Below are 12,034 nucleotides of genomic sequence, written 5' to 3' on the forward strand. Positions count from 1 at the left end.
GGAAAAGACTCCAGTGGGATCCCCAAGGGCTTTTTACAGTGTATTAGGGAGTTAATCATGGAATCTTGGAAGTGATTTAAGGAGTGAAGCGACAGGATCAGATTCTTGTTTCACAGAGATAACTCTGGCAGGGTGGTGATGTGGGGAGAAGTGGGAAGCTCCAGAGGGAAGACAGAGCCACAGAAACTTCAATAGTCCCCTTTCTGAGTCCCTAGAAATGTCACTGGGGATCTATTTTAAGAAAATGGTGCCCCCTGCTGATCAAGTCTGGGATTGCATCTCACCCTGGCCAAAAGGGAAATTACAAAATGTTTGGCTCTGAGCAAAAGTACCTGGAAGCCCTGGGCACAGAATTGCAAGTGGTGATGCATCTGAGATTGTCTTCTTTTCTAGGAAAAGAGGGGCCCATGAAAACAAGTGACAGTGACTCATGCCACAGGCTGTGTTTCCAGATAGACACAGAACACCAGCTAAATCTGAATTTAAGATAAATAAGACAAAATTGTTCGGTATAAATATGTCTCAAATATTGCATGGGACATACTTATACTAAGAAGGCATGTGCTGTTTATCTGAAATTCAAATTTAGCTGAGCATCTTGTACTTTTATTTGCTAACCCTCACAACTCTAGATAAAGTGTGTTGGAGGGGCCTAGAGAAAGCTAGATGTGAAACTGGGTATGTTACTCTTCTTGGGTTTCTCTGCAAACTCGATCCCACCCCTCCATCTAAACAGATGATGCTTTCTCATATTCTGTAGTCGTGCCGTTATACAGTAACTCTGATTGGGAAATCAGTTTTCATTAAATGAGAATATAATTACAGTGGGCCCCTATGAGAATATGAGAGAGATGTGGGCCCTTTTTACAGCAAAATTAACCTACTTGCTTGACATATGTGTCACCACTTGTTTTATACCCACATACTTACATTAAAATTTCAGAGAGTTCTCAGCCTTCCTGAAAGAGTGACACATTCTGTCTAGGACTACCGTATGAACGCGGCAATTTCAGGGTCCCAAGTAGGAGGAAATGGTGTCTAATCAGTCCCTAAGCTGAAACATGATGCTTCTACTAGCTCTGGCCACCCACACATCATGACAAAACACGCAAGTAGGCAGGAAGTAATATTCTGTCCTTCCTCTTGGACAATGTCTTGAACCTCTTGCCCTCTTCCACTTCTCCCCAGAAATAGCAGGGAGTCAGCTATACTTGGACAGAAAACCACTAGCCCTCATGAACTTGCTGCTCAGGTGGAAGGCACGGGATGAAACCACTCCTCATTCCAAGACTGTCTTTGTTCTTCTTTCTAGCTTTCATGCTGTGGCAGGCACAGCCCTGTGGCTCCCAGTCTGAGGACTGTGCCTGTTGGAATTCAGCTCTCACCAGTAGGGGGAAGTTCTTCAAGAGTCAATTCTAAGCTTCCTGAGCTGGCTGATGGAAGCCATTGCCCAAACATCCTGGGAGCAGCAGACCTCGGAGCTGAGCTGCCAAGTCTGTCTCCCTCCCACAGCCCTTGCGGAAAGCCTTCTGGCCCCCATGGCCTGCTCTCTTCCTGGCCCTGCAGAGGGAAGGCAGAAGTGGCTCAGGTTGGGAGGATGTTGTTTTTAGACTCTCTCAGAATGTTCTAGATGATGTAAAACCTCATTGCAGGTTGCTTCCATCTTTGTCAGCGTGCTTCTGTGACATTGAGTTTCAGTAGACTGCATTATGGAATACAAGCCCCAAACAGACCAGGGTGTTTCAAGCCAACAGTCATAATGATGCACCTACAATGTATTGCCATAGGATGTTTTATGTTGAACATTTTCTGAAACTAATCAATTTTCTTATTACCTATATAGTGATATGATTTCCAACTATCATTTCTTAAAGAAGCATCCTTTATTCTGAGGTGGCTAGCTTTTCCTAAAATTTTGGACTTTTGTTTACAAAAGTGTCCTTTTATAAACCATATGACATTAAAAAAATTTTTAAGTCCTTACTTGAAAATATAAAAAACCAGTATACCTATTATCAACAACCCTCACCCCCAATTACCTGAAAATCCTATTGGATCAGGAAATCCAAAAGCTAAATCAGGGAACCACTGATTTAGCTCATTGACCTCTGACATGTGCTAAGTGGAAGCTCACTTGGGCCCTGTCCTCCCATGGAGTCATTTGACCTTCAGCTGATGCACTTCAGTGGAATTGGGGCTCTCTATTCTGGATATGGGGAGACTTGTTTCTGGCTTAAGCTCTCCCCAGGAGTGTTGTAAGGATAAAATGTCATGAACTAAAGAGCTTTGGGAAAGGAGGAGTTCAATAAATATGAGATTGCTGTTCCTAAAGACAGCTGGTGTGTTTTCAGTGGGAAGGGCTGAACGATCCCGCAGAGACCCAGGACAGTTTCTCTGCCAGGACATCTGGGGAGAGTGACCAGCACCACTTATAAAATGTGCAAACTGTTCCACCGCCAAGTGGGACCAGACAGCAGAGGCAATGGGTCTCCTGAGGAGGTTGCCTTCTGCCCTTCCGAGGGCATGGGTCCAAGACACAACCATAACTGGGGAAACTTGAGTTCTCATTAATCTCCCTGGGACACACCCAGGGACCCACTGCAAGCTGCCCCCCTTCCCTAACTTGTTCTTCCATTTCCAAAAGGTGAAATGCGTGCTTAGTCCTCTTGACAGGGTTTACAGGGCTGAGGAAACACATCACCTAATGCTAAAGAACCCACTTTGGAGATGATCCACAGCGCCCCTTTAAGTCATTTGAAAAACAACTTACAATTTTTCTCCCTTATGATGATTAATTCCAGAATAGTTTTCCCTATGGTTTTTACCCCCAAATCACATTTGCGTCACTCCCCTTGCCCTAGACTAAGAGGTGTACAGGAAATGGAAAAACCACTCTACCACGAGCCTGAGTACAAACAGCTGAAGAGGCTAGCCTGATAGGTGGACCAAAATAGCAGCACAGTATATCCCAAATGAAAAAGAGTGCTTGGGAAAATGTGTGTGCTGGTTCCCTCCCTTCTACACAGAGCTGAGAATTAACTGCAGATCCAAGTCCTCTGATGTTTAGAAACCTGAAGCATCAGGCCGCCCAGGGTTAGTGATCAACAATACTTTTGTTTGAACTTGCCTGGTATTTCACGTTTATCAGTACCATAATAACCTAGCAGAGTGTTACTGATGAGAGTCTGACTTGGCACTCTCAGTTCCTGTGATCCTGTAGGTGAGTACACCACCCCGAACAAGCTGGCAGCTTACACAACATTTTAAAATATCTTCCAGTTGAGCTGAAATGAGGCCTCACTGCAGAGCCACTCACCTGCTCCTGTGCTCTCACTTGAGCTGATTAGAAGGAGCATGGGGGGGAAGACAGGGAGTTTGAAAGACAGGGAGTGCATATACACAGCACTGTATTTAAAATGGATAAACAATGACCTATTGTATAGAACATGGAACGCTACTAATGTTATTGTATAGCTCATGGAATTCTGCTAACAGCCCGGATGGGAGGGGGGTTTGGGGGAAACTGGATACATGTGTGGCTGAGTGGCTATACCCCAATATAAAATTAAAAGTTTGTAAGACAAAAAGGAGCAGGAGCATGGGGAGAAGCCAGGCAGTTTAAAACCGTATTTCCCAATTGGCAGTAGAGCCAAACCTCCTTTTTCACTTCCTTTCATCTTCCCACACTCTACCCAGCTCAAGCCTCACCTTGCCCAGACACCTTTGTTGTTAGCTCTGCATTTCTGAGATGCAATGGTTTATCTACCCGACTCCCTGTTAGACCCTAGAGGGTAACTACTGATCCTAGTCAACTTTGAACTCCCAGCATGTCCATAGGATGTGGCATACAGAAGGATTAGAAGAACAGGCAAAGAACTGAATGAATATACCAGAACTGGGCTCCTGGCTCTCCGAGGATAGGACAGCCTTGCTCTAGTATCAGGTGAGAGCCATGCTGAGCTGTTGGAAATCCTTCCTTCTCTTGGTGACTAGTATGAGGTGTGCCTGAGACCCCTGGTTGGGTAAGGCAGAGGGTAGAGGTGGAGGGGACTGGCCTGATAACTGGGAAAATGTCTCTTGTTAAAACACCAGGCCCAGGGACTTCCCTGGTGCTTCAATGGCTAAGACTCCATGCTCCCAACGCAGAGGTCCTGGGTTTGATTCCTGGTCAGGGAACTATATCCCACATGCTGCAACTAAAGATCCTGCGTGCCACTGCTAAGATCTAGCACAGACAAATAAACAAACAATTATTTTTAAAAAACCCAAAACAAAGAAACACCAGGCCCAGGTAAGGACTGCTAAATAGGCCCCTGGCCCTGGTAACATGCTCTCACTGCCTAACTAATCCACAGAAGAGAGTTTGGAAGAACTATCAGTCCAGTAGGTAAGGAGCTAATTGATGCGACTTTCAGGATGAGAAACAGAGAAAAGAAAGGGGTGGAGAAAAGAAGGAAGTTCAGCCAGATGCATTTAAAACCTCTCTTCTCAAGGAGGAGTTCAAAATGAGAGGGGGCCTTTCAGGGCAGAACTGCAGTGACACCCAGGGCCCCAAGAGAGAGAGACGAGTGCAACTGAGCCAGGCTTGAAAGGCTGGGTGCAGGGGGTGGGAAGGCAGCAGCGCAGGAAGGAGGCTGGGCGCCCATCTGGAGAGCCAAGGGGCTGGGGCTGCTGAACAGATGGAGTGAAAGTTGCAGCTGGTGGAAATGCACTTTCATGTGTAAAGTTTGGTCCACGGAGGATAGCGATTTCCAACTCCGAAGGCAGCAGTGGGCAGGTGGCTCTGCTCCATGCTCCGCCTTCTCCCCCCACTGCCACCCAGAAAACTCAACAGCAGCTCTATGCCAGGACTCAGCCACTGTGCCTTCCGCCAGCATCCCTTTCAACAGGCAGGAGCTGGCATGGGAATACCAGGGCACCGCCAGGATGGCAGAGGCCTGCAAGGCTTTAGCAGCTGAAGAGGACAAGGGAGGATTAACCCAGCCTCCCCAGGAGGGGACCGAGATGACTGAGAACAGACACGGAGGTAGAAGGAGGGAGGCAGACCTTCCAAAGCTGTTCACGACATGCACACTGGGTCTCCGCTCTCGTTTTGGTTGAGCTTTGGTTGAAGGGGAGGAAATGGGGAAATGTCAAAACGCAGCAGACTCTGAGGCTCTGGGCTCGTTTCATCTCAACCTCAAGAGAAGTTTCTTGAGGGGAGAATATATCTGCAGTTTTTTAAGAAATATTTGCCCATCAGAGCTTTAAGAGATAAAGTGCTTTTTACATTCTCTAGCTCTCACAGACACCTACCTGTTCTAGCGTATTTAGACCTTCGCCTGTGGGAATAGAGGCCATAAGCGCAACAGTTCTTGGGGGAACCAGCCACCCAGCCACGTTAACCACACCCACGTGGGAGCAGATTGGGTCATGAACACCAAGCTCTGCCTCTTCTCTTTCCCTCTTGTTTTGTGTGAGACTGTGCTCCTGGTCGTCAAGAACAGAAATGGCCAACTGTCTTGTTAAAATCCAAATGCTTTTTTTAGAATATGTGATTTTGCTTCTTTAAAAAATAACAACAACAACAAAAACAAAAAAACCCAGACTGACACTAGTCCTTTATCTCTATTGTGTCCGTTTTCCCAAGAGATGTCACTGTTGGAGAAAATAACTTAAATATTCTTGGAGTGGAGGTAGTCTCTCTCTTCCTAGTGGGATGTCTTCTTGGCTCCCTTCCCAAACTTGGCATCAAGACCGAGACCTATGGAAAGAGAGAACATGGGCTTAACTTTATGGGGAGAAATGAAGTCTACAAATTATTTGAGGATGGGAAGTGGGGTGTGCCTTGGTCTCCAAAATTGGAGCTTTAAATAAAACTATAATTTTCAAACATGAGTTTTATAAAATCTCCTCAGAGAAAAGAGATTAGTATCAAATGAAAAAAATCACCAAGATACTGATAAATTACATGTGTATATAAAATACAGCAGGGATTTTCCCGGCAGTCCAGTGGTTAAGACTCCTTGCTTCCACTACAGGGAGCACGGGTTCGATCCCTGGTGGGGGAACTAAGATCCTGTGTGCTCCATGGTGCAGCCAAAGAAAAAACCACAGCAAGACTGAATGAAATTTAAGAGTCAAACTTCTAGTTCTCTCAGCTCATCCACAGCAGTGCCAATTAGTAGGGAATACATATAATAATTTTACCCTGCTCAGTATCTGGGGAAAAAAGAATCATTGGAAAGAAATCATTCAAAAGAAATGTTCCTTAGGAAGGCTGGATTACAGGTAATGCTTCCTCTTCTTTTTTAAAAAAAGTCTGCTCTAAAATAACACATTTAAAAAATATACAAGTATTAAGGGAAAAAAAAAATAAAGTCCCTTTGTATGGCCCAGAGCTGCATGCTCTGGATGCAACTTACCCAAGAACACCAGCACGGTGCCCACCCACTGCATGGGGCTGATGGGGTTGGCGAAGAGGATCACAGAGGCCAAAATGGTGAAGAACTTTCGAGTTGTGGTGATGATGGAGCAGGTCAGGGGACCGAAATACACAACTGTCATGAAGATGAAGCTCTAGAGAAAGACAGAAAGACAAAGTCAGGCTGGTTCCTGAGTCTCTACCAAGGAAAGTCTGTAACAGGACATCACAGCTGATCTTGCCACCCTCTTCTCCCAGCCAGGCCAGTCTCTCTTGGGGAAACCAAGCCATCACCCATCAAGGCACTCACCTGGCCCAGGGCACTAGTCAGGCCAAAGAGGAGGATGTTATAGACGATGGTAGGGTACCTTTCGGCAAAGCTAAAGAACTCCCAGAGCTCCCCGGTGAACAGGATTCCTAGGAAAAAGCACCCAAAGATGAACAGTGCACCCTGTGTGGCCACACTCACGCATACACCTGCAGAGCCCTGCGAAGCACTCTGAAGGGGGGTAGGGCAAGGGGAAATGTATGGCGTGAGTTTGTATTGTCCCATCAAGCATCTCCTATTTTTCTGAATAGAGAAACTAAAGACTCTTCTGGGAAATACTTAAAAGTTAATGAGTTACTTCTGTCAAAGTGACAGAAAGAAGCGAACCTCAGATGCTGTGAAGATACTGATCCACACATCCCCAGCTCAAGGCAGCCCCAAGCACTGGTCAATTCCAGCCATCCACAGCCTCCTCTGTTAACCCTAGTGTGTTGTATGAAAAATACTCCCTGTGTGTGCCCAGATTTGAAAAAAAAGTTAGAAAGCACTGATTTAAAAGCAAACACACCCATGTTTGAACAATCTTCAGTATTCACCACAGACTAATGTCTCATCTACCTCAGAGAAGGGTGAGTTCCCAGGGCACCCCTGCGTTTTGCTACTGTGCGTCTTCCCATGACATCTGACACAGATCTACTCCTGATTGTGCCAGTACAAGCAGCAGGCAGAGCTGACTGGTGCAAGTTTCTCTAAGACGGCTTCTCAAGGGCTTGGACAATAAGGCATCTGAGAACTGAGGCTGACCTTTGGCCTGGGCAAAGAGCACAGCTGGCACCAGAGCTAGAGATTAAGTGGATGAAGGCAGTCTGCCCTCTGCTGATACATGGGAAGAATAGCAGAACCACTCCTTACCAGCTCCCAGCAGCAGTGTCGACCAAAGGTTGATGTTCAGCATCATGTGGTTGGAGCCTGTTTGGTAGTGAGCTCGCATGTGGTCCTGGGAAACACCGGTCAGTCCATCGAGGGTTAGAGACAACAGCTGGGAAAGAAAGAGTACAGGCTGCAGTGAGAAGGCCACTGGGGCCCTCCCTAACTCAGGAAACAGACCTCTCACTTTTCTGAGATCCCTCAGAAAGCCGCAGCCTAAAGACAGAGTCCTCAGAACAAAACACTGCCATTTGCCCACAAGCAGAGGATGACAAGAAACCACGTGGGCTCCCTCCTGCCCCCAGCACCGGAAGGACAGGTGATCTGAGCCACACAGATGTAACGTGATCAGAGCAGGGCAGGAAGCCTAACACTTCTCAACTCAATGCCGTGAAGCCTGGCATGCAGGGGCCTAGAATAGGCCATGGTGAGCCACACACATTCTTCCACTAAAGGTGGAGAGAGGAAATCTAATCCCAGAATGTTAGCCTCCTGGCTTGGGAGTCCAGTGCTCCAGAGATTGGATTCTGTGGTCACATTGTCGGATTAGAATCCAGGGCAATATTGGACATAATTTGTTCAGTAATATCCAACTCCTTGGGACCCCATGGACTGTAGCCCGCCAGGCTCCTCTGTCCATGGGATTTCCCAGGCAAGAATACTGGAGTGGGTTGCCATTTCCTACTCCAGGGGATCTTTCCAACCCAGGGATTGAACCTGTGTCTGTGAGGTCTAACCTGCATTGGCAGGCGGATTCTTTACCCCTAGTGCCACCTGGGAAGCCCAAGTTAGCCATTAACTCTGCCAATTAACAGCCATGTGGCCATGTGCAAACGATTTAACTTTTCTTTGCCTCATTTTCTTCATCTGTAAAATGGAGATTAATACTAAGTTATGAAGTTATTGTAAAAATTAACTAATTTTCATGTAGAACACTTGGAACAGTACCTAATACCTAGTGGGCAATAGCTACTATAGTATTATTATTTTTTGACAGGAAGTAGGAGTTATTGGTGGGCAGGAGGAAGGAGGGGACAGCGCCCTCATGAGCGCAGGGCCCTTTGTCCAGAGGACCACGATTAGGGGTGTATTTGACCCCACAGCCGTGTGGGAGGAGCCGCTTTTCTGCCACCACGGTTTCAAATTCATCTGCGTGAAACTTAGTAAATCTCTACTTCTTGGCGATGTGGATCTTCTGGTGGCCAGGAACTTGAACTTGGCCCTGTGGAGGGCCTCAATCATATGCCCCTTGTTCTGCAGCTTGGTGTGAATAGACATTATAACTTGGCCAAAGTGGACTCTGGCCACTGTGCCCTAGGCTTTCCAAAGGCACCACGCATATCTGTCTGGAGCCTAGATTGGGGACAGCATGCCAGTCATGAATGTCCACTGGCCAGAGTTATCTCCAAGGTCCCTTAGGGCAATCTGTACAGGCAACAAGCTGCATACACTACCAGGGAGGCTGCTGTTTGCAGCCACTGCGCACTGGGTCCCCATGGGGAAAAGAGCATGGTTGGCTTAGCTGGCTATATACTATCATTTTAAACTCTGGCTTCCAGGTTTCTCGGAAAGCCAATGAGAGACACACTGCTCCTTTCCTCTTTACTCTCAGGGCTCAGGGACCTCACAGCAGCATTTAGACACAGGCCTCAGAGTTATCTCTTCTCCAGAAGGAGAGCTGAACTTCTGTGAAATATTCTAGGCTCCCCACTACAGCCTCAGCAGAGCCAAGGACGCTGCAGCAAGAGACAAAAACCAGAAACGGGGGGCAGGAAACATCACTTATCTCTCTCAAAGCATATAACTGGCCTTCTGTATGTGCAGGGGGTGGATATTCCTGTTAAGGTTACTGGAAAAGGCTTCCTTTCCCAACAGGATTACATACCAGGAGCAGCTCTCCATAGCCAATTGTGTGTTCTTCTATCCCGACTACTTTTTTGGGTTTGTACATGAAAAGGGCCACTCCAGCCACAATTAGCAACACACACAGGTACTTGGCCATTGGGTACTTCTTCTTCAAGAGGGTCACTCCAAGGAGCATGACTACAGAGAAGAAACAGGGTGGAAAATTCAGGCACCCATAGGCACTGTTGAGACCAATAATCTCCTAGGAGCCAAAGACTCGTGGGGAAAAAAGAATGTCTGAGAAGGAGAGCTGACAGAGGACAAAAAGAGGAGAGTGCAAGACTAGCACCTACGTAGAGATGACTGTGCAACAAGATTGAACGAAGAATATAAAGCAGAGAAACGTAGAGAACAAAGGCTCCAGGAAGGAACCTGGCAAAGGTGGGGCAGTAGGGAAGAATGAGAAATTGAGAATAAGGAAACTGATGATCAAATGGGATTTAGGGTATCTAATACAATGTAGGCCACCAAAACGACTGACCATGTGAAGCAGATGAGGTCAGCTTCTAGCTCACAGTGAGGATTACCAGCTAATGAACACCCAACACAACAGGAAGTGATACAGATGACAGGATGGGCAGGAGGAAGGGATGCAGGGAGGTCCCTAGAGATAGCAATGGTGAGATGACAAAGCTCAGAGGAATAGAGCCCTAGCAGAGGAGGATCAAGCTCACTACAGGAAGACAGGATGGATGACAGTGACCATCTTCTTCTGCTTACCTGGGATGGGCTTGCAGGATTTACCAAGGACCTGAAATTAAATTGAGCAAAAATAATTTCTGAGCGTCTTTGACATGCCAGGTACTGAACTAGGTGCTACATAAGATGAGTAAGTTAGCGTGGGGCCTGCACCAGAGACTGTAGCCTCAGAAAACGGCTCTATCACAGCCCACCCACTATCACTAAATTTCAGATCTGTGGTTCTTCACACTCTTAATTTCCCAGACACATTCTCCTTTTATTTAAGTCATAGACCTGAGGGAAGAATCTTTCATCCTTTTGAACTTCTGAGCCAACCCTCACCCCACCCTGAGGTTTCACCTGAGTTGGGTAGTTGACAAACTGTAGTGCTGAGTTGCTGGAGACCATAGCACCCAGATAGGAGACAGAACACGCAGCATAAAGCCAGCTCCGAGTACGATCCACTCTGGCAGTGTCAAAAAACTGGATCACTGGGAGAAGACAAAAGAAAGAAACACACAAGAGAAAGTTGGTGGGCCTAGGATGGACCACTGAGCAAAAGTCAAAGCCACATGAAAGGAATTTATCTGTCAAATAAGATGAGAAGTACTTAGAACTATTTCTGTCCTCTTAGATTGGGAAATCTCTGAAGATTCTCCAACTCTCCAACCCCATCTAAACCTAACACAAGACCTCATGCAGGGGAGCGGTGGGGGGCGGGGAGTGGATGTTCATTCAGATCAAGGGACTAGTCAGCCCTGCTGCTAGCCCCCAGGGAACAAAGAGAGCCGACACAAAAAGGAAAACCAAAAAGACAAAGAAAAAGTTTTAAATATTCTCATGGGGATCCAGAATACAGATCCATTCTCTGCACATTTCTGACGGAGAAATTGATTTAGTTTAAGGAAACAGAATCCCACCTTTTTCCAAAGCCACTCATTTTATAAGTCTAATAGAGAGGCTGTTGTTAGCACTAAAGGGGTTGAGGGTCTTGAGAGTTAGACCTAATGCCTAGGATACATAGGGAAGGGGACACAAAACAGATTATTATCTAAGTACTCACAGATCTTGGCAAACACAGCATTGACCACACATTGGATGAAGACCAAAGTTAAGGCAAAAGTGAAGGTCTCCTGCTTGGCTCCTTCCCCATACTTTCCTCTTGTTCTAAGAATAAAATGCATGGGAAAGAGACGAATTAATATACTTCCCTCAGGGTCCTCCAGTAATCCAGAGCCACTGAACGCTTTGAAATTGTTTTTCTTCCCTAGACTTAGGGAAAGTTTGGTAAGGATCACCGGGCACATTTACAACAGGAGCCAATTTTATTGGAGCTAGAAACTAGATACTCCAGGCTGCTAATCAGAGAACCGAATGAAACAAACTCTGTGCGTGTGTGTACACACATATCCGTACAGGATGGTGCTGAAGGAAACGTGAAAAATTGTGTGTCTGTCTGTCTGTGTACACATATCCGTACAGGATGGAGCTGAATGAAACATGAAAAATTGGTGAAACGACGTACACCGGGGCAGGGCCGAGGGTGAAGTAATCAGCAATCTGCAAGAATATAGGAGTTCCAAGGACAGCCCAGCACAGGTCATGGAAACCTAAGTCTGTAAAACCCAGTCCTTTAGAACCAACAGGAAAAACATCAATTAAGGGAAGAAAAATAACCACCTCCAGAGAATCTAGGAACCAACTTTCGCGTTTTGTATAACCCTTGGTAGGTTTAGCAGCAAAGGGGTCAGGATGCTGGGAGAGCAGAAGGGGCCAAAGGGAACATTGGGGCTAGGGGCGGGAGGACCGCGAACCTGAACCTGACCACAGGCTGGGGAGACAAGGCAGGA

At 46.5% G+C, this 12,034-nt stretch overlaps 1 protein-coding gene across 1 annotated transcript in view; it reads right to left on the minus strand.

Moving 5' to 3' along the window:
- Nucleotides 1–5,499: 5,499 nt before the first annotated feature.
- SLC35B1 (solute carrier family 35, member B1) overlaps nucleotides 5,500–12,034 on the minus strand; it is a 6,857-nt gene continuing 322 nt past the window's right edge. The window contains exons 2-9 of the mRNA XM_010842768.1: nucleotides 11,248–11,351; nucleotides 10,545–10,675; nucleotides 10,224–10,254; nucleotides 9,484–9,641; nucleotides 7,584–7,710; nucleotides 6,714–6,820; nucleotides 6,405–6,558; nucleotides 5,500–5,743 (exon numbers count right to left, since the gene is read on the minus strand). Of these exons, the coding sequence (XP_010841070.1) occupies nucleotides 5,691–5,743; nucleotides 6,405–6,558; nucleotides 6,714–6,820; nucleotides 7,584–7,710; nucleotides 9,484–9,641; nucleotides 10,224–10,254; nucleotides 10,545–10,675; nucleotides 11,248–11,351 (865 nt within the window). The 3' untranslated portion in view covers nucleotides 5,500–5,690. The remainder of the gene's footprint in view (nucleotides 5,744–6,404; nucleotides 6,559–6,713; nucleotides 6,821–7,583; nucleotides 7,711–9,483; nucleotides 9,642–10,223; nucleotides 10,255–10,544; nucleotides 10,676–11,247; nucleotides 11,352–12,034) is intronic.

The sequence above is a fragment of the Bison bison genome, unplaced genomic scaffold (genome assembly GCF_000754665.1).
Source record: "Bison bison bison isolate TAMUID 2011002044 unplaced genomic scaffold, Bison_UMD1.0 scf7180017864180, whole genome shotgun sequence".
NCBI lineage: Eukaryota > Metazoa > Chordata > Mammalia > Artiodactyla > Bovidae > Bison > Bison bison.